Source organism: Aquila chrysaetos, chromosome 22, assembly GCF_900496995.4.
Source record: "Aquila chrysaetos chrysaetos chromosome 22, bAquChr1.4, whole genome shotgun sequence".
Classification (NCBI taxonomy): Eukaryota; Metazoa; Chordata; class Aves; order Accipitriformes; family Accipitridae; genus Aquila; species Aquila chrysaetos.
The window spans coordinates 20,409,339-20,434,438 of NC_044025.1; the positions used below are offsets into that span (position 1 = coordinate 20,409,339).

The 25,100-nt window shown below is 45.2% G+C and overlaps 1 protein-coding gene across 5 annotated transcripts; it reads right to left on the reverse strand.

The window, feature by feature from the left end:
- Window positions 1-201: 201 nt before the first annotated feature.
- On the reverse strand, window positions 202-23,970 carry KIF3A (kinesin family member 3A). Of its 5 annotated transcripts, XM_029998115.2 has the most exons (20): window positions 23,918-23,970; window positions 23,866-23,881; window positions 21,986-22,268; window positions 20,510-20,654; window positions 20,181-20,265; window positions 19,584-19,689; window positions 18,054-18,193; window positions 16,928-17,125; window positions 16,359-16,533; window positions 14,932-15,033; window positions 13,277-13,348; window positions 11,344-11,352; window positions 9,559-9,715; window positions 8,466-8,646; window positions 8,029-8,139; window positions 7,114-7,239; window positions 5,916-5,969; window positions 5,702-5,770; window positions 5,351-5,475; window positions 202-4,812 (listed from the first exon to the last, which is right to left on the reverse strand). In XM_029998115.2, the coding sequence occupies exons 2-20, from the start codon at window positions 23,869-23,871 to the stop codon at window positions 4,764-4,766; spliced, it is 2,193 nt and encodes a 730-aa protein (XP_029853975.1). In that variant the 5' UTR covers window positions 23,872-23,881; window positions 23,918-23,970; the 3' UTR covers window positions 202-4,763. The 5 variants fall into 5 exon arrangements, with proteins under 5 accessions (XP_029853975.1, XP_029853974.1, XP_040975192.1 ...); XM_029998114.1 differs by lacking the exon at window positions 23,918-23,970 and having other exon boundaries at window positions 23,821-23,886; XM_041119258.1 differs by lacking the exons at window positions 23,866-23,881; window positions 23,918-23,970 and adding an exon at window positions 21,613-21,680 and having other exon boundaries at window positions 21,986-22,101.
- Window positions 23,971-25,100: the final 1,130 nt, after the last annotated feature.

Genomic DNA, 25,100 nt, shown 5'->3' on the forward strand with positions numbered 1-25,100 from the left:
GCTGATGGCAACAGAGGGAAACCGCAGAGCGGGGAAGAAAAGGATGGGTATTTTCTATCTACATTGTTGGAAAGGGACAAGTTTATGACTGGGTTTGAAACTGGGGCACAGAGGGGCAGTGCTGGCTCCAGAGAGCTGAGACATGACAGGTTCTTAGATGGAACGGGGGCTTTAGAAATAACAGAGTTTAAAACCATGAAGTCAGAAGTCATTTTCTTTATTTTGCCATATAAGTTGCAAGAAATACGTGGGGCTACAGTGAACAGTCCTGAGTCCACTAGCACAAGGCTGGTGCTGGCAAGAGTTGCCAAAACAAAGAATTGGTCCTGCTATGGTGTTAAGGCTTGTACCAACACAAGGAAAGCAGGTCTAAGCAGAGGAAAAAGCCCAAGAGAAGCCAGATTGGAGAAGACAAGCCATAAACAGGGCCTGCTTCTGAAAGCTGTGAACTCAGAAGTGTATGCTAGAGCTGCAAAGGGAGATGTCAGGTCTGCAGCTAAGCAGGCCCTTAGTTCTCCCCTTACTTTATAGGCTATATTTATATTATAACCATATGTTTTTATATATGCTATTTATATATGGCATAGTCCTTTGGGGGCCAGGAGTAAAGAGGCTCCAGCACCAATGGCAGCAAAAAAAATAGCAACAGGGAGCTAAACTGCACTGTTGAAGGCATGACTCTAGTCTGCGGCGGACCTGGGTGGTGGTTAAAGCGTCTCTAGCAGCAGGGGACTGGAGTCTTGCAGGTATTTAGGTGTCTACCATTTCAGAACTTACTTTGGCACAGCGTGGGAGAGCACTTTGGAAAGTCCCAGGACTGTGCAGGGTTTGGTTCATGCATCAGCTGAGTCACAGTACTCAGGGGAGCTGCAAAGTTAGCAGACCACAAAAAACCTGTTGCCTACTGCATGAGCAGGCTGCAATGTCTTCCAGAAGAAGAAATGCACTGCAGACCAATACAGTTTATGCAGCAAAGAGCTGAATGTTTCCAATTATGGCAGGTAAATTCACATCATCTGCACAAATACAGCGCATGACAGGCTTGCCATGTAGCACAAGGACACAAAGCCAGAACAGCGTGAAAAGCCTTCTCCCCATCAGCTGTCCCACCTACGCAGTGCACATACACAAGAAGAGGCGGAACACAGGCAGCACCAACTATTGCGGTGGACAAGAAGCTGCTCTTGCAGTGCTCTGGCTCAGCTGGGCTTTCCTCTTCCCCAAAGGCAGCTCAGGACAAGCCCAGCAGAGGACCACCTTGAGCAGGGGGCTCATCAGCTCCTTGGGGCACATCTCATGACCTGCATACCACCCTCATCCACTGATCTCCTCCAGAGTCTCGCAAAGCACTCTCTTATTCTGCCCTGTCTACCTCTTCCACAGGAGCTTGCTGCCCACTGCCCTGAGGCTTGGCAATGGGGGCCCCCACGCACCCCAAACTCACTTCTCCAGTAAGTGCTGTATATCACAGAGCTATACAGACTATTTCAGCTACCCCTCCTGATGCATCTTCTCACAACTGGGTTAGAAAGATGCTGTACATATAAAGTTATTTGAAAAACACATACAGAGGTGGAACTAGGAATCAAGAATTTTATTTCATGGTATGAACATGCTCCAGGGACACAATACTGATATACACAGTGTAATGAATAAAGTTTAATCATAAAACAAAGAATAATCAGAAATAAACAGAGTTAGAAAACCAATAAATAGGAAGACAAATTATACAAACAGACTAGAGGGTTTTCCTATATACAGGACCAATGAAGCAAACTGTTGAGAAAGGTGAAAGCTGGACATGTGCAGACAGCATAGTCAGTGAAAGGCACTAAGGACCATTTTCCCCTCCTCTTAAAGAAAGGATCAGGAACAAGTTAAATATGAAATAATTCATTTACACAACATTAAACAACATAAAGCGTCAAGAACCTCAATGTTAAGGTCAATGTTCTGGACTGAGGGGAATCTTCTAGTAGCAAGATGCAAGGATGAACACACACGATATACATATTATGGTAATGTGATTTTTGATAAATACTATAGAGCACATACTGACCTGGGATGAGAATGGCTCTATTAAGCTCTTAAAAAAAACCCTTCCTCATTAAAACATGTTATGGACCCATTAGACATTCACAGATTGTCCAGGGCTACAGAGAAGGCCCATATGGTAAACCTGCAAGCCAGACTCCCTGGTTTTAAAAGAAAGTTCCCAGAACTTCAACAACACACACCAGTTAAAAGGTAAGCCAAGCTGATAGATCATTATGACCATGATAGCGTTCCATTTTATTTAAAGTCCTCTTGTAAGAGCAGAAAATTTGTTCTCCAAGCCCCTGTAACAGGAGATTACAACGAGCTTCTCCAATCTGCCAATTACAAAGCCGTGCAAGCAATTATTTAGTAAGCATTTTCTCTGCTCCAAGGCTCACTTAAATATGTAGAGTAGTATAGTTTTCAGCAACAGGACTGTAACAATAAATCATAAAGCATACGCCTTTATAGTTAAGTTTTAAATATTTTAAACGCAGTGTCATGGTTCACAGTGGTATCTTTAAGCCACTGATGTCTGTCAGTTAAAAGAATTTTCAATGGTCTTTCTGGAAGGAGACACTTCATTAAAAACATATTCAGTAAATCTTAGCACAAGACATAACACAAGAGGGAAATACAACAGTTATCCCTGGTTCTGAGAACTAGCACAGGCCAAAACTACGTATCTATCTGCTTGGACTGAGAACAGACATAAGCCCCAAGACAAAACAGCATTTAAGCCATTTTCAATCCATCTTGTTTGATGAGAAGTATGTAGCACAAGATAACCCAACTCTATCCAAGCACATTCAAGGTAAGGTCAGCTCTTCAAGAGCAAAACCAACTACAGCTTAGATTGACAAAAATTCTGGTTATTTACCTCTTTAAGTGCTAGGCTACAGAAAACAAATGCCAGTGTTTGTATCTTGTATGAACTTAGGTGACACTCCCTCCCCCCCAAAATAGAGAGCAATATATTCTTCTAGGTCATGATCCTGAAAAACACATTTAAAAAAAACAGGGAGAAGCTTACAACCCATTTAGAATAGCACTGAATATATCTCCAGAGCAAAATATGCCCTTACAAGACCAGTTTTAACTATTACAGATCCTGTTACAGACCTGTTAGAGAGACACAAGGTACATCCAGTTAAGCATCATGACAGTAAGAAAGGGCTATCAACTTTTAACTACTCTAAAGTACTTCACAAGAACATTCTGGTAATTGCAAACATGGCTACTAGCAAGAACTCAGGACACCTAAGGAGCTGTCTTGTTCTTTCTGTCATGCTTAAGGACTCAATTTCTCCTATTAGTAATCACAGCTTTTTAAACCTCTAGATAACACTAAGATTACATGGAAGTTACAGCTAATTACCACCACCCTGGCATGGGAGCTGTTAAGATGCCTGCAGCTGATGTGCTCCAGCATGAGTTATAAAGCACACACAATCCAAAGGAGATGCATTTTTTCTGTGACACGAAAGCAATGTATTAAAGTGATATGTGTCTATTAGCAGCATAAATATCAAAGAAAAAGAGCAGCCACCACAAATAAATGGTTATTATCAGAGACCAGAATTTTTTTCCTCTCAGAGCATAGGCAGAAGCCCGAGATGATACAGTCTACACAGGAACACAAACAGCATCAGTTATTTCAGGGGATGTTACTGTTCTGGGAAAATTGGGCAATTCATGCCTGTTTTAATACAGGAGAGTCAAATTCATCCTCAGTTTAGAGCACTGGTCCAGTGCCCTTGTAGCCAGGGATGAGAAAATGGAGCCATAATGCTCACAGTCCCAAGGCTGAACTGACCTGGGGGGTCACAAGTCCTAGTGTTATAGCATTCCCCTCAAATAATCTCTGCTGTTCAGATTACAAAACAATTCACATACATTTAAAAACTTCCAGCTCAGAAGCATAAAGAGCAGCCAAAGCAATGCTGCAACACAGCCTTAAAAGGAGGAAAAAACACCAGCTCTTCAGCCTTTGCAAAGGCCTCATTCTCCATAGTGCCAGCAGACCACACGCAAATAGACAAAAATAAAAGCACTACTTAAACACGCTTGTTTTCTGTTGCACTTAAACAGAGCATGGTCCCTTCCCAGAAGTCTGACTTTTGTAGTTCACGTTTCACCTAGCCAACTACTTTGTACAGCAAGACAGCAAATGAAGGGAAGAGGACTGTGTATTTGATACACAATACAATCAGGTTAATAGCCACAGTGAGGAATATTTAAATAAAAGGGTTTGATGTTCTTAAAGGTTTGCAGCAACCACATTCAAACACAGATCAGTGCAACAGAGGACAATAGTGAAAGCTGCCAGTTATGTGCAAAGCAGGGCATAAATCAGATTTACCAGCCTTAAATTTTAGGATTTCATCAACCATTTTGAGCTAACATATCTAGCACTTAAACACACATCTAGAACCCTTATTTTCTATACATTTCAACAAGGATTGCCAACAATAGTTTCCCTGCACAACACGTTTAACACATGGAATTTCACAACCATCATATATACCAGTTTAATATTATGTTAATATAACATACAATATACGGGCAACTAAGGAAAAATACATTTATTTTTTTTAAAATAAAGCTCCATACCAGCAAGGCATGGATTTTATAGCCATGTCAAACTGTGCCATCTCTTGAATTCCATATTCTGGCCAAACCTTATACACTCACTGATTTTTACGGCAATTCTGAACAGGTCACACCTACTGCAGCAGAGAGTCAATGACGGCTCCTGGCTTTGCCGAACGTTTTCTGTTTTGAGAGCAGAAAGGAAAGGGAAAAATAACACCATACACACATCATTATGCTGTCTAAGAAAGACTGGGACCAGCCACATTTCAAGTCAAAACTACAGAATGTTACTCTTCCACAAGCATTTGTCAAAACCAACCAAACAAAAATAACCAAGAAAACCCATGCTGAAATCTCCCCCAACAGCACATTACTTTCCAGTTATAACAGTAGATGCACTGTCAATGTGTCAGATGTTAAACTGAACCAGAGAACACAGTAAAATAAAGCAAGAAGCTGGAAGAGAGGAATGCAGCAAAAGGGCATCAGAAAAATCCCCAGACAAGTCTTGTCTGGACAAGATTTTACTGTAGTGAAGAGATTTTCAGCTCGGTTCTGTCACACTTGGCAGCGGTAAACTTTATACCGTGCAAAATTTTAGCATTTTGTCTTCTCATTAAGCAAATGTTTGAAGACTCATGGTAAGTTTGCATGCACAAACTTAAGCCTTCCCCTGGGTAAATCCCCCATTACATATAGATACTCCAAAGTTCTTCACCTTCTACCCGTCTTGGGCCTGGATCTTCCTTTTGAAGTTCTCGGCCTCTCCAGCTTCATCAGAGATTGCCTCAAGCTTTCTTCAGTGTAAGCTAAGTAAACATGGGAAAGGTCCACTTCAAAGGGCTAAAAAAAAAAAAAAAACAAACCCCCAAAAAACCCCACAAAACAAAAACATCAGAATCATTTCATACACTGATCAACGGTGCTTTTGTAACACTAGAAAGACTCACATCTTCAAAAGAAAATAAAACCGAAATTGGACAGTTTCCCTATAAATATGCAGTGGTAGGCACAAGCAGCAGAACTTAGACCTATGCAGTTCAATACATGCTTATAAAGAGTCACTCACATCTTTCTCTTTTTTATCCAGGACAGGCGTCTGTTTCCTCATATTGTTTCCTGTATATGCAACACATTTCTTAAAGAAAGAAAGGTCTGTTAGTAAAGTCTACTGTGCACAATAAAACTGACTACAGCTTTATCAATTTACTTCTGGGCTCAATTAAACTCCTCAGAAGCTTGTGCTAACATTAACTTGTACATGAGCCAGTTGGCTAGCTTACCAGCTGCCATTCCCCAATGTCTTCATTCCAGTGAACATAGTTTTCAATCATTTCCTAGAAAGAAATTAGAACAATAATTGTTACACTTGCACAATCTACCCTCCAGATGCATTTTCCAGAACATACATCCCTGAAGGCCTGGACTAGCTGCCTAAGAACAGTCTTAACCATTCCAAGTTGTTTTTATCAGGACAACTGTATCATGTTCAAAAACCCCTATTTATACCCTGAAGACTACAGAAGAGAAAAAACACCACTCCCAAATGTATGCATTGGAGTTCCCACTAAAGTGTGGGTTTCCCATTATGCCAATGCCATTGGGATAGCAATAAACACACATTGTAATATGGGAAAAAGTGAAAGATTAAGGGAAATAACTTTTATATTTTCTATTTAAAAGCGTGCATCATATTTAAGCTCATCATTCATTTTCTGGATATTGGGGTCACAAAGAAAACAAGAAGTGAAGAGTTCCAAGTTCAGCCTTACTACTTTGTGTTAATAGCAGACATTAGCAAGCACAACTTCAAGCACAGTGGAAAAAAGAGGTTTTGAACAGACCCAGAGCATGGGCTCACAGTGAATATACCAGTTAAATACATGGTGAATGTGATTTTTTTTTTTTTTTAAACCATTAGGAAAACATGCTGCAAGAGAACTGAGATTAGTATATCCCCCTGCTTACAACCCCCAACACATTATTCACTCCTTCCCTTAAAAAGATTCCATAACCATGGAATTGTAGCCAAAGTTATCAAAATCCCCAAGAAATACAACAAAGCCATTCTGCATTTGTTATTCACATCATTGTGCTGGTTTTGGAGCCCAATGCACCCACTAACTGATATTCTTCCAGTTGAACTTCAAGCAGAAGTCCACAAGGTTACAAGTCACTTGACAATAATATCTTTTCTATTTTAACATCACCTGGTTCTAACAATCCAGATAATGGCACAAACACATGAATGCAACCAAGTTGCACCTGCTCAGCTAAGCCACAGAAAACAAAGGCTCACAGCAGTACACACCAACTCATTTGTGCTACAACTTAACAGACAAGTGTCAATCAGTTCACTGTGAATGCCTCATGGAGAGGAAAAGAAGCCAACTCATTCTGTCCAATGGACAGAATAAAAGCTAGAGGGCTCAGGGTGCATAGCACAATCCTACATCACAGGCTTAGGTTCTTTGTCTTTACCTGGTAGTCCTGAGGAATGAAGTTGTCTATGATAAGCATCTGAAGGCGAAGTTCCCTGCTCAGCTGCCGAATATTCTCTAGTAATCCTTCAATCTCTCTCTGATGCTCTTGTTGCAGATCTGCCATCTGAAGACAAACCAGGCATTTGAGAGACATCAGAGCTAGCTTAAGACATGGTAACAGCCTAAAAGAGAACAGTCTTCTGCCTATACAAGGTTTTTGGGAAACAAAAGCAAACTCTGGTTAATAAGTACTAGAATATTTCTCTCTGAAGAATAAACCCTCTGAAACATTCCAGCTCAGAGATGGCTGAAAGCACCATTAAGTTTTCAGTTTCATAAAAACAAAACTGGCCTTCTGCCAATCCAAGCTCTGCACCAGCTAAGAGCAGATGAAGAGTGTGCAGACAAGTTACATCCCTGGCAAGATTTCAAGGAAAATATCTGATCCCAAAGACGAAACACACTTTTCATGAAACAGGAACTCTAGATACCAGCCAAAGGACACATTGATCCAGTGACCGAGGAAGAGGTAACGAGGACAACAGGCAGAAAGGACAGACAGTTAAGAGCAGAGGAGCATTCAGGCTGCTGCAGAGCAGGAGACTGGGCTGCCAGCAGACAACTTTTATTTTGTTTCAAAAATAACCAGTGTTTTTCCTTGAAGCTGGGAATATCTCAGGGTCTCACACTTATCCTCTCTCAACCTGGCTTGGGAAAAAGCTCTACAACATGCCCCTGTGAAGCTCTGACACCAGACTTAATTAGATCTTTTGCAATTACACGAGGCAAATGGACAGCATAGAAAGACATTTCTAAACATATGGTACTTTTTCCAGTGTTACAAAACTGATGGCTTACCCTTCCCACCTATAGTCCCTCACGTGATCGCAGGCTGAGGGCTTCAGACACTAACCTCTGATTTTGCAGCCATAAGCATGGTCCAAACTTTCTTCAGCTTTTTGGTTTTCCCCTGTGCTTCTTCCTGGAGACTGGTGTACTTCTCCTCAATGTCCAAGCGTTCTTGCTGTGTGCAACATTTAGCACAGACATTCACACATTAACATAATCAAAGAAACTACCTGCAATAGTATGAACAAGAAGAGAAACTACTTGAACGAAACAAAGCATTTGCCAAGGGCACAGAGACCCGGCTTAGCCAAGCTGGCTCAGATCCACAGTGATCGCAGTGCCCTACAGGTGGGCACTGCCAACACATGGCCTCCAAAGTGGTTCGCTTCTGCTGTGCTTTCAGAGTAGAGCCACATTTCATCCACGTGAGCAATGCCAAGGCACACAACACTGTGTGTCCCACCATTGCTATTTTCAGACAGCTACAGCATATAACCCCACCTCCTTCTCCTCAAGCTCCTTGCGAAGCTGTTCTGCTCTCTTCCTTCGCTCTTCCAGTTCCATATTTGATTCTTCTAGAAGCTTCTCTTGCTCCTCTGCTTTAGCCAGCAAGTCCACTCCTCCCACAATCACCTTCTTCTCCAATGCAGACAGTTTCTCCAACAGGGACTGGTGCTCTTGTCTAGAGACAGGTAAGTGTAAAACTTCCTATCCTACAGTGCTCGCAAGACAGCAGGTCCAGGTCAGTTTTACAGCCCAGACAGCATTCACAGGGCTGGAAAAACTTGTCTTGCTGCCAAGGGTTTAAGTGGGAGTGAGGCAGTGCAAGTGGATGCAGGGAGTTCCCTGAGCTCCAGCTCCCATCGCTTTCTTGCAATCAAAACCAGGTCAGCAGAGAAGTCTCTCCTGCTGCAAGTCCCCTCTGCAAGACGCTGCAAGGCACCAGCAATATTACCAGGCTACCCAAGGCACCCCCCCTTCAAGACGTCTGCCAGCACAGAGATGCCTGGAGGCAGTTGCAGGAATGGAAGCAAGTTAACAGAGATCAAGCTGATCTCTGCAGCTGAGCAGCTGAGCATGCTGAGATGCAAACCAGGAATGCTGGCTGCTGTTGGAGCAGCCTCTGACAGCAGGATTGTCCTATTTGCATGGGCCAGTGTGATCTCAGCAGCTTTTCAGCTCCGGAGTGGAGAACCCCTACACCCAAAATGACATGCTTGTGACAGCATGCTGCAGGAAACCTGGGTTGCTACACAGCTATTGCCCACTGACCAAGCAGTATAGCAGTATTGCTGCTCTTCACAGGTCTCCAGGGTTTGGAGGATTCATTTATGTTTCTAGGCTATGTTGCACAACTAGTTAAAGTTAAGAGAAGAAAGCAGCAGCAAAAGGATAGTTCGTCTTTTCCATCTGCTCTAAACTCTGAAAGCAGAGTAAGGTCCTCTTTCATTTCAATAGCAAGAGCTGATGTTCAGTTTATACAAAGTTTGACAGGCACCTCACCATGCATCTCCAGATATCCATAACTGAGTTGTAGATTAAGGAAGGAAAAAAACCACACGACCACACAAACTGCTCAGAGCAGGGTACTCACTGAGCTTTTAGCAAGTCTTTTTCTCTCTTCTCCAGTTCAGCTCTGGCTTTATTTCTTTCTTCTTCTTCCATATCAAGCTTAGTTTCAAGAGCTTTTCTCTCTTCTTCAATCTTTGCTTGCATCTCTACCATCTTATCAGGGGAAACTTTCTTTTTGCCTTTGGAAGAGAGGGAAAACAAATTAGTTCACAGAAAGATAAGACAGCCTCTGTATCACAGCATTTTTTTTCAAGTTCAGATTCAGTACTTGCATTTTACAAAAATTAATTTAATTAGATGTCAGCTCCAAGCTGGGCACAACTCAGTGTTTCAAATCCCATTCTAACATTGACCAGTTGTCACAGTTCCTACAGAGAATGACTGCTATATAACACTGTAACACAATGCCCCCAAAACAGAAAGCATAAAGAACACTTGGAGAAGGAACAGTGCCGAAAGAAAAGTCTGAGCTGGAAATTCAGATGTTCTAACGATGTAGATTAGGCCAAATGAAGGAAAATGGAAGACTGCCTTGATCTACAGCTACAAGAGCTAAGCTACCAAGAGTTACATACTCAAATTTCAGATTAGCATCCCCACCACACCCCTCATTCATTGTCCTCCTTACAGGTTTACCTACTGCAAAGTGAGCACGTAGACATTTTAAGAACGCACTACTATGAAAATACAGAGACTAGAAAAATTCAGAACAGCCCTATGAAAAACAGGCAATTAAAGAAAAACTTTTTGATGGTATTTGATCTATGTAACAGTGACTACCTACAGATTTGAAAGTACTGAGGTTTGCTGTGTCTTAATCAACTGTCTCTTTACATCACTACTACTACAGCAAACCAGGTGCATTTCATTGAGGGTTACAAAGGAAGTGGCCAGAGCAGCTCGTTGAACCTATCAGCCTGAAGGGTTGGTCCCAAACACCTGTGATTTTGAATGAAAGTGTGAGGCTGCTGCTCTTGGAAGTCACTCCACAAGTCTTGAGTCAATTTTCATTGTAAACCCAAGAGTGCCTAAGGCAGGTGAACACAGAGATCCTTGGGGATTATTTGGAGTGAGAGCGAGCCCAGCCTACATAAATTTCCTCAAATTCACAAGTCTCCCACAAGTCCTCAATCTCCCTTTATTCACTACAAGCAAATTCTTCATTTTCTTGTTTTGCTCTTCTCCAGACATGGGGAAAAAAAAAACAAAACAGCACCACAACGTAGAATCCAGGTGCCTATAAACTAACAGAAGCCATCAACTGTCAAGGGACTGTTTTTCACAGTGACATAATGCACATGGTCAGAACATGCTCAGGGAAGTTATTTGGTAAAAGGCTTCCCTCCCCTCCAGTCTTCATGGCATTCAGCTTTATTTATATACATGTATGACCTCTAGCAGACAAAATGCAGTGTGTTTGTAAACATGCATGCACATAGGTACATATCTGTACACATGTTCACACACACAAGAGAATTAGTCTTGTGGCAAGGTAAGGACTTCAGCACTACAGCAAACAGTGTCTTAGTTTTCATCTGCTAAACTTTGGAATCGGATAATAAGCACTTATTTCTGGATTTGTGGTGGAAAAATCTCTCTAATTAGTCTCTGAGTAAGAAGCTTTCTGAAAGTGCTATACAGAGCTCATCATATAAAAAGAGGTAAGCCAGATAAAGGCTTCTTACTGCTAGTACACAGCCCTATATATTGTCAGTTTAGGAGAAAAAGGTGAACTAAACCAAGTTGTAAGACCCTTTCAAAAGCTCTGCAATTGTATTATAAGGAGGTGGAAATCAATTACACCAACCTGCTTGATCTTGTATTAAGAAGTAGAAAGCAAATCGCAGAGAGGCAGCATACATAAAAAGAGGAGGAAAGAAAATATATTATTGCTTTGATCATTTTGGACAAAGATCATCAGCATCAGAACAAACATTAATTCTATATGCATTTTTCTAGAGTAGAAAACACAGGATAATCATCACTAAAAAAAACTCCATTAAAGCAAACATTAATGCATCATGATTTTATGCTAAAGCAGAGCAAGTTTCTGTACTTCAGAGTGCTTTGCATATCCAGGATAATCTTCAGCTCACTCTTGCATTCTTCTGCCCATTCAATGCAATGCAGAATCTAAATGTAACATTATGAGCCTGCCGCAAAGATCATGCCCTAAGAAACAATTAAAGAGGGTAGATTTCTTCTTCAATAAGAGACTTAATGCTTCCCTCCCGCCCCCCCCCCTCAAGATAGCCAATTCTGTTATATTACCTGTAAAATATTAGCATACAGAAGACTCGTTCTAAGTTTTAACCAAGTTTCCAAGCCAATTCTTTGCAAGATACATGACAGTTGCACATAGGGAGCCTCAGCACAAGATTTCTCCATTTAATTACACAGGGTGTTAGTAGGTTAATTTGCAGTAACTGATGCTTCCATAGAGGTATATAGCCAGTTTTGGTTACTCAAGCAAGTGCAGCAAAAAAGGCAGGACAGGAAAGGGATAATGAAAGACACCACATGCAAAAGGGTCACACTTGAGGACAGTTAATATCCCAAACCACAAACAGCCACGCTTATCCGAATCGCCAAAAGCCCAGTCCAACTTCCACAAGCAAGCTGTCTCCAAACTTGCAGGAGATGGACTCATCCACCCACTGCCACATCAGCAGTTTGCTATTAACTGTCCCCATCCAAATAAAATATCCAGGTTTCAAGCAAGCTTTGAAAGAGCAAGTTTGAAGCAAGCAGATTTCCAAGCCTACCATCATATGACCCACCAAAGGTCTCCTTTAGGTTGTGATCCTTCTTAACCTGCTACCATACTTTATCTGAGCTGATGCTTTCCACTAACATAACTAGTATAAATCTGATTGAAGTATAACTATATAGCAATACTTTGCAGACTCTCTCCACACAGAGAGGAGAGTGGACTGCATCAGCACAGGATAACCACAACAGTGGGTGAAGTCCCTACAAGCCAAGTCCTAGATACAATTTATTTCTTCAGTCATCGCTAATTGACCGTAGGGTTTTTAAAGGGACAGAGCCCTCTCTCTGACCAGGAGCAGACCAGACTTTCCTCACTGCTAGACCAATATCTAGATCCCTTGTTCTGAACTAAGTCCCACAGTGACCAAGAACTTAATGTCGTGGGGCAGTTAAAAAAAACCCAACCACCACTGAGGATTTGTTTTTTAAGTATCTGCCAAAATAAAGCCAATTAACCAAGTATTCCCACGTTTTCCTTGCAAGTATAAACCTTGTGTTGCTTGATCATTGACTGCTCCATTCATTTTCTCCAAAATTAATTTTGAGAAGGCAGTCCAATATAACATACCACAACCCATTTCATATGTCTGGCTGTCCTTTTTATGAACTCATATTGCAGCAGCTCCCATAAAGTTAGCTCAGACTTTTTCCTGATATTTTAGAGGGAGTGTTTAACACAGAAGTTGCAAACTTTTTGTAACCTATTATTTCTCAATTGTCTTTGAATCTTGCTCAAGCAGCATAGTAAATTGCTTCCTATTCTCTCACATATCTGGCTAACAATGTGCACATTGAACAACTGTTTCAAGCATGGAAGCAGCAAAGAAAGGAAAGGCATGCTTTAGCAAAGTTAAGAGTTCAGGTTTATCTTTCCAACGGACATAGCGGGGAAGAGTGCGACATTGCAAAATGGAGTGTACAGATTATGGAATGGCCAAAGCTTAAAGGACTTAAGAGCTCCCACTCACTAGTGAAGGACTTATCCAGAGGTTTCTCTATGACAGAGCATGTGGAGTCTGAACTACTGCTGCTGCTACTGCCTGGAAAACAGAAATGCGTCCCACAGAAAAACCCAGAAAGGAAGAAACATGCAGATGGGAAGTTAGTTCTAAAGGAAAGAAACCCACAAGGGCCAGAAACCTACTTCAAAAAGGCACAAGTTCCCATTAAGAAGCATTTGCTAGGATCCCTCCCAGACAGCTTGCAAAGCCACCATTTCCCAGCACAAAATAGCATGCTCAGAAAGACATTTCAGTTAAAACCCATCTGAACCAGCCTACAGCTTAAAACAACATGCCAAGGCAGCTTCCATTTCAAGCAACAACAGCACAGAAAACCAGATCATAGTGGAGAAGGCTGTGGATATCTGCAGTAGCAGAGGATTCAGCGACCAAGAGTCCTTTCCAGTCTTATGTACATGGCAATGTGCACTTTTCCCTCTGGAAGGCAGAATCAGCTTACACAGGGACAGTTACTGTGCATACTTCTGCTGAGCAGCACCCTTACTTAACTAGAGTAGCTTGTCTGGAAGTTGAGTAAGTCAGAGTTATTTCCCCTCTACTCCTTTCAAGCAGCATTTTGAAGGTGGTCTCCTCTTGGGAGGAGATTTGGGCAGGACTTGGTTCTTGATGGAGATAGTGGTCAATCTTTTTGCTTCTAGAAATTACCAAAAGGTGAAAAATGAAGTTGCTACCCCTCTCACCAAAGGTATGACAAAGGTCATTTACAACTCTACTTGGACAGATACCAAAATGAAGAGAGTACATCTAAAGCAGGAATGCTTTAACAGGAATTTTTTAAAAAGATGTGGGTGCTTCAGGACAGGAAAGCAGTTTGAATGTCAAAATTACTAGAGAAGCTAGAAGTTGAGGTGTAGCACTGGGCTTGACTTCTCTACTCTCCATGAAGAAACATCAGAGGGGTTCTAGGGGCATAGCAAGCTCCCTGGAAGCCACAGCATCCCATGGTACACAGTGACCTGCAGTTCTAGGTTCAGCAACATCCCTTGGGCTTTAGATGTTATGCAGTAGTTTAACACTGGTGTAGAACAAAGCAAACTTCACCATGGGATTTCCAGAGTGCTCCCAAACAAGGGATATGCAGCTCCCATTCAGCTTTTCAGCTCACACAGACATCCAGAGGTCAAGTTTTTTCCTTTATCAACATAAAATAGGACACCAGAAGAGTCAGTTCTTGAACATCCATAAGACGGATGAATCCTTTGCCTAAACCACAGCCAAAATTCCCCTCCAACCATTCCCATGGTTATGAAAACCTACATCTGCCTACCACTGGTCTTTGGTGTCTTCTTCCTCCCACCTCTGTGAGCAGGGGAAGTTCCACACCACCAGTCACAAGCCATACACAGACACCTTGCAGCAACCAGGGAGCCACCACAAGCAGAACTACCCAAGTGGAAGCAGATACTAAACAGGTTCAGAGCTGTCCATCTACGGAAACGGCACCAAATAGCTTCGTTTCTAGGAGAGGCATGATAATTGCAGCGGCAGTAGGGCGGCTCTACAACTCCACTTTTCCCCACCTGGCTCTGGCTACAGTTTCTGACACCAGCTCCTGGATAAGAGGTGACTGGTGGCACTGACAGGAATCTCTACTGCCTTACCCCGCCGTTTCTTCCGCTTCTCCCCATCCTCTCCAATCTCCCCATCGTCATCTTCATCCTCCTCTTCAGAATCACTGGTCTCAGAACCAGATATCTCTTCCCCTAGAACAGAAGAGCATGTTTTTTGATGTGCTTTCCTTCACCTCATATCAGCTTGTTACTGTGACAGCAGCATTTGTCCAAACCCAGCAGTGTCTGACATCAGCTTATGAGCACCTGCAGAAGTCCTTAACTGTTGAGCAGACAGACAGCTTCCCATGGCTCAGGAAACTTAGGGAAAATCAAGATAAGCAATTTAATGCTGTGAAGCCAGCTTGTATATGTTAAAGCTCAAGTGTGTGCTTTTCACGGGAAATAAAGCATCCTTGCACTGCTGAAGTGTTAAGCTACAAAGTTTTCCTAGCAGGATCTCCCCACACATCCTCTTCCATCACAGATGGAAGAGAAAATGGTCAGATGAATAAAGTACACACAGACTTGCTGCTTAATTGTACACCTGTATACATGAAGCTAAGTGGCTGTTAATTGAGAAAAATATCCAGTTTCACAAATGTTTATCATTGTTGCCATTGCAGACACAATGCTCAGATGTTTCAGGCTGAGTTTGGAAACCAAATTGAATAGAATCCAACATTTAACATCCTGGCCTCCCAGTAACGTTAGCAAACATAAGGCTTATTTTTTCTGTAGCTTAGAGTCTAAAATTTAAGAAGCCACCCTCAGCCCACCAGGGATGAAACAGCTACACCCAGCTCCCAACCCTTGAAGAAAGCATTACTGACCCTTTCCTGCTTCTCCTGAATGGGGCAGACTCCAAGCAGCAAGCCATGTTGGAGTTACTGCTACAGCTGTTCTGTGCTGTGAGCATCTCTCTGGAGAGAGATATTGTGCCAAGGTCACTGTTTAGTAAGCATCCCTCTGGCAGGGTCCTTCGATGTTGATGGACTAACAGTGTCACAAGGCCATGAAGTTACAGGGTTTGAAGAAGTTTCTTGTTTCTCTATGCATTGTTTGAAAGTCAGCCCCAGTTCTAGCTCCATAGATTTGGTTGATTTTTTTCTCCCCAAAAATGCATCCCTCCTCCTCAAACAGGGAAAACATTTGACCTTCCGTTACGGTACATTTTAATTCCCTGCACGGTGTCCAGCTGGGCTCCTGCTCACCAGGCTCACCTCCCTCAGCCCAGAAGCCATCACTTATCCCAGTGCCAAGTGCCACCTAGTGGGCAACCCCGGGCCCCTGCTGGGCCACCGCCACGCTGCCCTCAGGACACCTCTCCTGGAACCGAGCATGGCAAACAAAACCAGGACACCAGCCTGCACCAGCTACCAAACTCGTGTGACATCTTCAAACAGCAAAGAACTTTCACACTCAAACAGAATGAGCATTGGTACGGAGAGAAACACTAGGAGGAAGGGAAATCTCACCTTCTTCCAGTTTTTTCTTAAGCTCTTCAATTTCTTTTTGAAACTGGCGGAGCAGAGCATCCTTGGGATCTTCATTAATCCTGGCCTTGTTCTTTATGTTCTTGGCTCGGTTTGCATACCTGAGAGTGCTGATAGTCTCATCGTAGTTGTAGTCTGCCGGTCCAATGTTTGCACACTGTGACACACAGAGGACCCAGTTACTGGAGGACAGAGCATCAGAGCCCAGAACAAGTAATTTCAGGCACTCATCCCCAGCTCTGCCAGTCTCACACTGCTACTCTTTCCCAAGCTTTCCTGCTGCTTCTACACCAAAGCTGCTTCTGGCTACCCAAGCACAGCTTCCATTTGATCTTACACACACATGTACATCTGCACTGTGTTTAGAACCTCATCTGTACAGAGGCAAAGCAAAAAGATAGAAAAAGAGGCACACAGAAGGTTCTCTAAGCTGCAAACAGCTCTGAAATAAAGAGGTAGATGCCAGGCTGTTCTCATGGCAAAGTCACTATGCTATCCCTGTAAAAATGCAGCTCAATAGCTGGCACTGGAAAGGGCACCTCTCAGCTTACCATCATGGTTTTGGAGTTGCCCCCCAGAGAATCCTGAAGGAGCCGTGTAAGTTTGGAGTTTCGGTAGGGCACATGGGTGCTCTTGCCATCCACCAGTGCAGAGATAACATTCCCCAGTGTGGAAAGAGAGAGGTTGATCTTAGTAGCTTCCTTCAGTCGCTGCCCCGTGGCTCCAGTTTTTGCCTGTCTTTCAGAACCCTGGAAAGGGAACAGGAAGCAGAAGCAGGAGTTAAAACAGATCCTCTAATACATCTCCCTCCTCCAAATAGGATCAGCTACACCTGAAGTCTTGCTAGCAGCCATGTCACTAACCTCCTCATCCATTATTAGAGAACCTGGATAAGTGCCTCAGACATTGTTAAAGAGACAAGTCAAACAGATCTTAACTGAAGCTTTCAGTGCTAGCAAATTCTGGATTGCTCAAAGTAATGCAGCTGGGAAAAAGGAGATTTTGTCCCCATGAACAAAAATGTTATGAAAAGCAAGTCAGCAGTCATGAGGCACCTCAGCTAGAGCTGCTAAGCACCATCTCCAACCTTTCCTATCAGCAGATCAAGGGAGAAAAGCAACACTACAATTATTTTAGAGTTTGATAAAGCAACCTAAACATACATCATGTAAATAAAGTTAACATGCAGACATTGAATGCCTTTAGTCTCCCCTTCCCCACATCTTCTCCAAGGAAAGATACTCCAATGTAAAGTTTGGGCTAAAGACACATTTTATCAGTACAATTACATTGGTTCAAAGCGAGTGACAGAGAGAGGGAACCTGCAAGTGATGAACTGCATGGTCACAACCCTCAAAAAAAAAAACCCAACTCTTGCAAAGACCTAGTTCTGCTGTCCAGAGAGCTCTTTCCAATGTAGTTTATCCATTTAATGATTAATTTATAGAAGGAAGAAAGCCCTTTTACTGGGGCAGGCTCTAACTACACTGAAGACTCTTCCTGGTACACCTCTAATTTAAGACCCCAAGTGAACACTTCCTAGAAGTCAAATATCAAACAGAAGTCTGGGCTTTAGCTGTGAAACATGGGACATGCCACTTACTGTGCCTTCAACAGTGCATACATGAGCAGCCATGCCCACCATGCATTATGGCAGGCCCAGGTGGTCCTACTTACAGCAAGATCAACGAGATGCAGTTTGCCCATGCGCACGTGCATGTTTCCATCAACCCCCTTCTCACTGCACTCAATAGTGATAGTGAAGATGGCGTGCGAGCGAGAGCTGTGCTCATTCATGTTTGTGGCACCAACAGAACCTTTGAATAGAGAGAAAAAGCAATGATGTCTTCAGAAGGAATCACGTGCTCCTGTAACACTCTTCCTGCTCTCAAAGGAGACTTATCCCTGCCTCTTTACCCAACCCTGTTTTTCAGAAGATGGAAGAGGGATGCTCAGACTCAGCAGCAAACTGTATTCTTGTGCACTGAGATTGCAGCACATCTCCAATCTGAACTAGCAGAAGCATTACAGCCTGCTGTAGCTCTAAGCCAACCACAGACTGCCATCCCAAGAGCAGCAGTAGTTCTCATTTGTTTCTTTAAGGCTACAAAGATCAGTAGCCTAAGGCATTCACAGCTGATCCCTGAAAACAGTTGTATTTTGAGAAATAAGAACACAGCAATCCATGCCAAGAGCAACAGTAGTCAAAACTTTAGGTCATAAAAGGATCTGAGCTTGCTAAGTCTTCCAGAAAACAAACCACAGCACAGGGCTAGTTGTTCATACTGATCAGAACTGAAGAGGGGAAAGGACCAAGACACACACTAGCAGTTCCAACAACACTGACTGCCCTCATTGCATCCTGCCCTTTGCCATTTCTCCCACTGGCACTGGCTGATGTGGGAGGCCCAGCCTTCTTCACCTGCCCCTGCACAAAAGGAGGTTGGGAGGAAATATCCTTTTTGCTCTGCTCAGCTGAGTAATCTCTCCAGCATTAGGACTAGGATCTCTGTCATGGTTTAAGCCCAGCTGGCAACAAAGCACGACATAGCCGCTCACTCACTCCTCAGGGAGAGGACTTCTCAACTCTTCCCCTGCTCCAGCATGGGGTCCCTCCCATGGGAGGTAGTCCTCCACAAACTTCTCCAACGTGAGTCCTTCCCACAGGCTGCAGTTCTTCACGAACTGTTCTAGCGTGGGTCCCTTCCACGGGGTTCAATCCTTCAGGAACAGACTGCTCCAGCATGCGCCTTCCCACAGAATCACAGCCTTCTTCAGGGTACTCCCCAGGCTGCAGGTGGGCATCTGCTCCCCCACGGGCTGCAGGGGGACAGCCTGCTGTCTCACCACAGGCTGCAGGGGCACCCCCTCCTCCAGCGCACCTCCTCCCCCTCCTTCACTGACCTCAGTATCTGCAGAGGTGTTCCTCTCACATTCCAATCTCCTCCCCCGTTGCAGGTTTCCCCTCTTAAATCTGTTCTCCCAGGGGCGCTACCACCACTGCAGATGGGCTCAGCCTTGGCCAGAGGTGGGTCTGACTTGGAGCCAGGGAAGCTTCTAGCAGCTTCTCACAGGAGCCACCACTGCAGCCCCTCCCCCACTACCAAAACCCCACCACACAAACCCAATACAATCTCTTACTGTGGTCTCATAACCAGACCTTTGCTCTCTCTGAGCTATAAGCCTGCCCACAGCAAGGCTACGTACGGTTCTTGTGGCCAAGAGTCATGATTCTGTCCATATCATCTGCATTGTTTACGACATAAGCTGAGAGGTCTTTGATATAAACTCCCACATCAGGTCTCTCTTTAACCTAAGAGAGAAACAGTTTAGACTGAGCATCCTTAGGAGATCCCCGATAGCAATTTTCAGTGGTACTATAATAGTACAGTGATTTACTCCTCCAGGTTCTGGTTTGCACATAAACCACTCCAACACTCAGAATCAGAGCAGCTAAGGAATAAAGACTCATGCAGGACAATATTCCCCTGGTTTCCCCCGGTGGCAAATAGTGACTTCAAATCTCAGTCTCCAATTCCTAGAAAGACTGCTGAGGGGCCTTTGGGCTAGAACTGCAGACACCAAACTGACTCAGATGGAACAGCCAGTTTCTCACTATGCAACTGACCAGGTGGAATATTCAGAGAAGTCAGTAGTGCTATCCAGCTACTGTATCTTAAAGGAAATAGTACACGGGCTGAGGAGCCCAACCTCCCACTTCCTTTCTAGTGCTTCTCTGGTCTTTAAAATACAGTATCACTCACCAATTCAAAACAAACATCACATTCAGAACAGCAGGCTCACCTCTAATCTCTGTGTCTGGTCTTTTCCTAGCAGGTCCCGCACTTCTTCATTGTAAATTTCCAGGTAAGACACACGAACTAAAAACCTGAAGACAAACAGCTGGGTAGCTTTCTTAGCAAGACATTTGTTGAAGTCCAACAGACACAATCACAGAGTGCAAAGAAAATGTAGTGATATACCAACACAATCCTGCTACCCCATCAAGAACCACCTAAGTAGGAGTCTTTCAGCTAGGGCCAGGGGTACCATTTCAGTTGCCATTGTCATGGTCAGGCTCCTGCTACAGATGGACACACAAAAGACAGAAGCAGTGAAGAGAAGCTGTTTACCTTGTATCCCCCTCTGCCTTGGCAATGTGACCAAATATATGGGCAAAGGAATTGGGAATGATGCCTCTAAGCTCAGGAACTGCTCGGACCCCTTCCATGGTGAAAGTTTTGCCTGTTCCAGTCTGCCCATATGCAAAAATAGTACCTGAAGGATAAGAAGATATGTGAACAAACTCTAAGAAGTTGCTAACTGCAGTTTTACTTCATTCCTTCTTAGCCTGATGGCACTAAACCCCTGCTATTGTTACAGAGTTGAAATTTTCCACCCGCTCCAGAAGATACTGTACAAGGCTAGGAGCAACAGAAATGCTGGACAACCACAGCAAACAGGGCTGAGCCATTGTTTTATCCAGCCTGCAAGATATCTAAGAAAAAGTCAGCTTGTTTTTAACTGTGCAGAGTGATTAAAGTATGGAGTGCTAGTACACTTAGGTCTCACACACAAATAATTAAGGCAAGCCCAATTAATAACATGGTTGGGAAGATCATTATATACCAACTGCAAAACCAACTATTGCTAGTGCTCTAAGCCACAGCAGAAAGAAACAGTGTGAGGCTTCTACAACATAGGCCACAGCACAAGCCCAGTTCTGAACCTGCAGAAGCAGCTACAATTTGGACTAGATAATCAGCCTGCAGAGGAAGACATCCAGAAAATTTACTGAGATCCCAGACTCTGGTACTCCAGAAATATAGTGGTTCTTAAGTTTAGCATAGCACTACTGAAAACTCAAGTTTTGATTGTCAAGCCACTGACATTACAGTTCGGAAAAGCTGAATTATGATCAGCTAAAACCTGGGTGTGTTAGCCCAAGAGCTTATTAGGCATTTTACAAACCTTTAAAGACTTTGTAATCTGTCATTGTTTATAGCATACTGTTATGGAAAGCAGTAATTTGCTTCCTTACTAGCATCTGCTTTCCTTTACATAATACATTTACATGCATAACAGACACACATACAAATCATGGTCATACTCTTCCCAGCTGTAGGAAGCAACAAATTATCTGTGGGGTAGGGCAGATGTGTTTAACTAGTCATCTTAGTTTAAAACAGCAGAGGAGAAAATGCAGCAGTTATATGCACAAGTCTGGTATGCATACCTAGTTACTGCAGGACCGTGGCAGCTGCCTGGTTACTGAAATTGTACAGTGAAGAGCCGCTGAGAATTCTGATAATGAGATAAAGTGCATATCTTTTGCAAACAGAAGATACTGAATAAAAACATACAGCTAACTGACCTCAGCTGAGTCTTGTTCATCACCAATCTCCCACTGTTAATGATCATAGTAGGTACAACCACTGAGTACTCAGAACAGCAAGTACCTTCAGGCTTTAAGTTAAGAGGCCACAACAGAAATAATACAGGGCTATAGCCCTCAGAAGGTGAAACTCCCTTAAATAAGATCAGCAGGAACTCTGACAATGCAAAGAATAGGAGATGGGATCCTTGACTTAAAAAACCAAGGGACTTACCATTGTATCCTTCTAGGACAGAGTCAATAATAGGTCTGGCAGTTAAATTATAGACATCCAGCTGTTTACTCTCTGGTCCAAACACTGTGTCAAACGTAAACGTCTTGGGAGGCTCATTAGACGAGTCTGTTTTATGAACAGTTATAGTTCCTCTCATTTCATCTACGTTGACTGCCATTTTGTAGCCCGTAGCTTTCTCTCGTTCATTAAGAGGCCGGCATCGAACAACAACCTTGACATTATCACAGCTCTCTGGCTTGTCCAGTTTCTCAGGCTTGTTGATCTATAATTATTAAAAAAGCAAAAAAATACACAGGTTGTAACACTACTGTTAACATACATATGTGTTTAAGCACAAACACTGTTGAATCAACTCAAGCAGATGCATACACCTCCATCGGATCATGAACTTGGGGATTTACAACTGGAACTGGTTTATAATTGAAGCTGAGAGAATAACATCCACTTATTCAGACAACGCAATCTTCTTTGCCAACATGGAAACTGACCGAGTAAAACTTGAGAATTTCACATTCAAGATCATCTATTAATTTCTTCATGAAACAATTTCATGCTTGCAAACAATCTGCAAGCAGTTTGCTGGAAGTAGGTGCAGCTGTGCCATTCTTTTACCTTAACACTGACCATGCTCTCTCACCGGAGCCCACAAGTCTCAAACCTTACAGATGACATAAGCAGATACCAGCGAGCACTGGCCGAAGGGAATTCATTTAAGTTACAAGCTTCAGCTTACTTGCTGAATTTTAAATTTAATAATTTAGAAAGTTCAAATGCTGTATTATGAAAACTCACAAACCTTTTCTTTCACAAAATAGTCAAATACAAATTTATGAAGCACCACTGATTAATTCGATGTCACATGCTGCTTCTCCTGATTAAGTAAATCTAAAACCCATCTGATCTAGTAAAGCCTAAGACACTATCCTTGGTGACAGGTGCCGTAGCTGAGCATTTAACCAGTTCTAATGCAGCTACCTTGGATGTCAACGACAAACAAACCCTGTTTCCAAGCGCCTCTCCCACCAGCTGCCACCTGCCTAGATTCCCCTCAGGCCTCAGCAGAGGCCAGAAACAGCTTCTGTTGTTCTGGTGAAAGCAGAGAACTGATTAGTCTCATCTCGGCAGAGAAGGGATCCTACAATCCTACTCTACCACCGCAGGTGCAAGAGAGTTTCCGAAATCAGCTACAGAATTAGCGAGTCACGACGAGCCACACGCTACCTCTCCCTTGCACCGTCATCCACAGCCTCCCAGAGGGAAGCAGGCAGGCTGAAAGGCTGCCGGAGCCAGACCTCAGCCCCGAGCAGACCCCCCCACATCCCTCCTACATGCCGCTTCCCCCCCCCCTCAGGGCCATCTGCCTCACCGCGCCTTTGCCCCGAAAAGCAGCGGGCCGTACCGGCGCAGTAAGCCTGCGCAGCATCCCGAGGAGGCTCGGGAGCAGAGGCGAGACCCCCCTGCGAGGCGAGGCGAGGCCGGCCATCACCCCTTACTGGCAAGGGGAGGGGGGCCGCCATCGCCGGACCCCCCCTCAGCCTGACAGGGCGGCACACGCCGCCCGCGATTCCCCACCCCACCGCGCAGGCGGCTCCCACGCCGAGACGTGGAACGGGAGCAGCGGCCGCGGGGCCTGCGCGCCCCCACACCCGCCCGCCCGTCCCCGTCCCCCACACCGGGCGCCGCGGTTCCTGTCAGCGACGGTTCCTGTCAGCGACGGGCCGAGGAACGCAGGAACCGGACGGCACCGGGGCCGGGCCACCGGCCTCAACCCCTCCCCGCCTACAACCGGCCACCAGCGACTCCCCACCGCGCACCCCGAGCGCTGCGGCCGCAGACCCGGGGCGGCGGGGGAGGCTCACCGGCATGGCGGCGGCGCGCGGGCAGGGAGCGGCGGCGCGCGGGCAGGGAGCGGCGCCGGGCGCGAGGCACCCGCCGGGCGGCACAACGGAACAATAACAGCACCGCGCCTGCGCCCGCCCCGAGCCGCTCCGGCCCGCAGCCAATCCCCGCGCGCTGCGGAGGCCGCGCACCCAATGGCTGGCGAGGAAAGGAGGGGCCCGGCTTCGCCCCTCGCGGCCATAGGTGCCAGGCGCTAGCCAATGACGGGTGGAGGGCGGGGCGTCGCCATGGGAACGGCGGGGAGGGGGAGCGCGGGGCGGGGCAGCGCGGGGCGGGGCGGGCCGCCTGTGTCGCCGCGGCTCGATGGCGCCGACCGGGGCGGGGGCGGGCGGCCTTGCCCGGTGGCCCCGGGTCCCGGGGCTCCGCGACGGGGCTTCGGGGGGCTCCGGTTCTAGGTCTGACCAGGCTCCGGGGCTGACGGGCCTCCGTGGGGCTGATAAGGCTCTGGGGGGTTCTGACAGGGCTCTGGGCCTGACGAGGCTCTGAGGGGACTGGCAGGGCTCCAGTGGGTCTGACAGGGCTCCAGTGGCTCTGACAGGGCTCCAGTGGGTCTCACAGGGCTCCAGTGGCTCTGACAGGGCTCCAGTGGGTCTCACAGGGCTCCAGTGGCTCTGACAGGGCTCCAGTGGCTCTGACACGGCTCCAGTGGGTCTGACAGAGCTCCAGTGGCTCTGACAGGGCTCCAGTGGCTCTGACAGGGCTCCAGTGGGTCTGACAGAGCTCCAGTGGGTCTCACAGGGCTCCAGTGGCTCTGACAGGGCTCCAGTGGGTCTGACAGGGCTCCAGTGGCTCTGGCAGGGCTCCAGTGGGTCTCACAGAGCTCAAGTGGGTCTCACAGAGCTCAAGTGGGTCTGACAGGGATCCAGTGGCTCTGACAGGGCTCCAGTGGGTCTCACAGAGCTCAAGTGGGTCTGACAGGGCTCCAGTGGCTCTGGCAGGGCTCCAGTGGGTCTCACAGAGCTCAAGTGGGTCTGACAGGGCTCCGGGGCTCTGACAGGGCTCCAGTGGGTCTGACAGGGCTCCAGTGGGTCTGACAGAGCTCCAGTGGGTCTCACAGAGCTCAAGTGGCTCTGACAGGGCTCCAGTGGGTCTGACAGGGCTCTGGAACTCTGACAAGGCTCCAGAGCTGACAGGGCTGCAGCCCCAGCTTGTTCTTCACACAGGCAGAAAATCCGTCTCCTTCTTTTCCTGATCC

Bases quoted from the DNA above. Each gene is read 5' to 3' on its own strand.
- KIF3A (XM_029998114.1), bottom strand. From the start codon at position 23,871: ATGCCGGTGAGCCTCCCCCGCCGCCCCGGGTCTGCGGCCGCAGCGCTC. The intron at 20,266-20,509 runs GTAAACAGCTTC...GTTTGTCTTCAG, and splicing joins AAGGCAGAGGGGGATACAAG to GTTTTTAGTTCGTGTGTCTT. The intron at 7,240-8,028 runs GTTAGTGTCTGA...GTTTGTCTTCAG, and splicing joins TTATGGCTGCAAAATCAGAG to ATGGCAGATCTGCAACAAGA.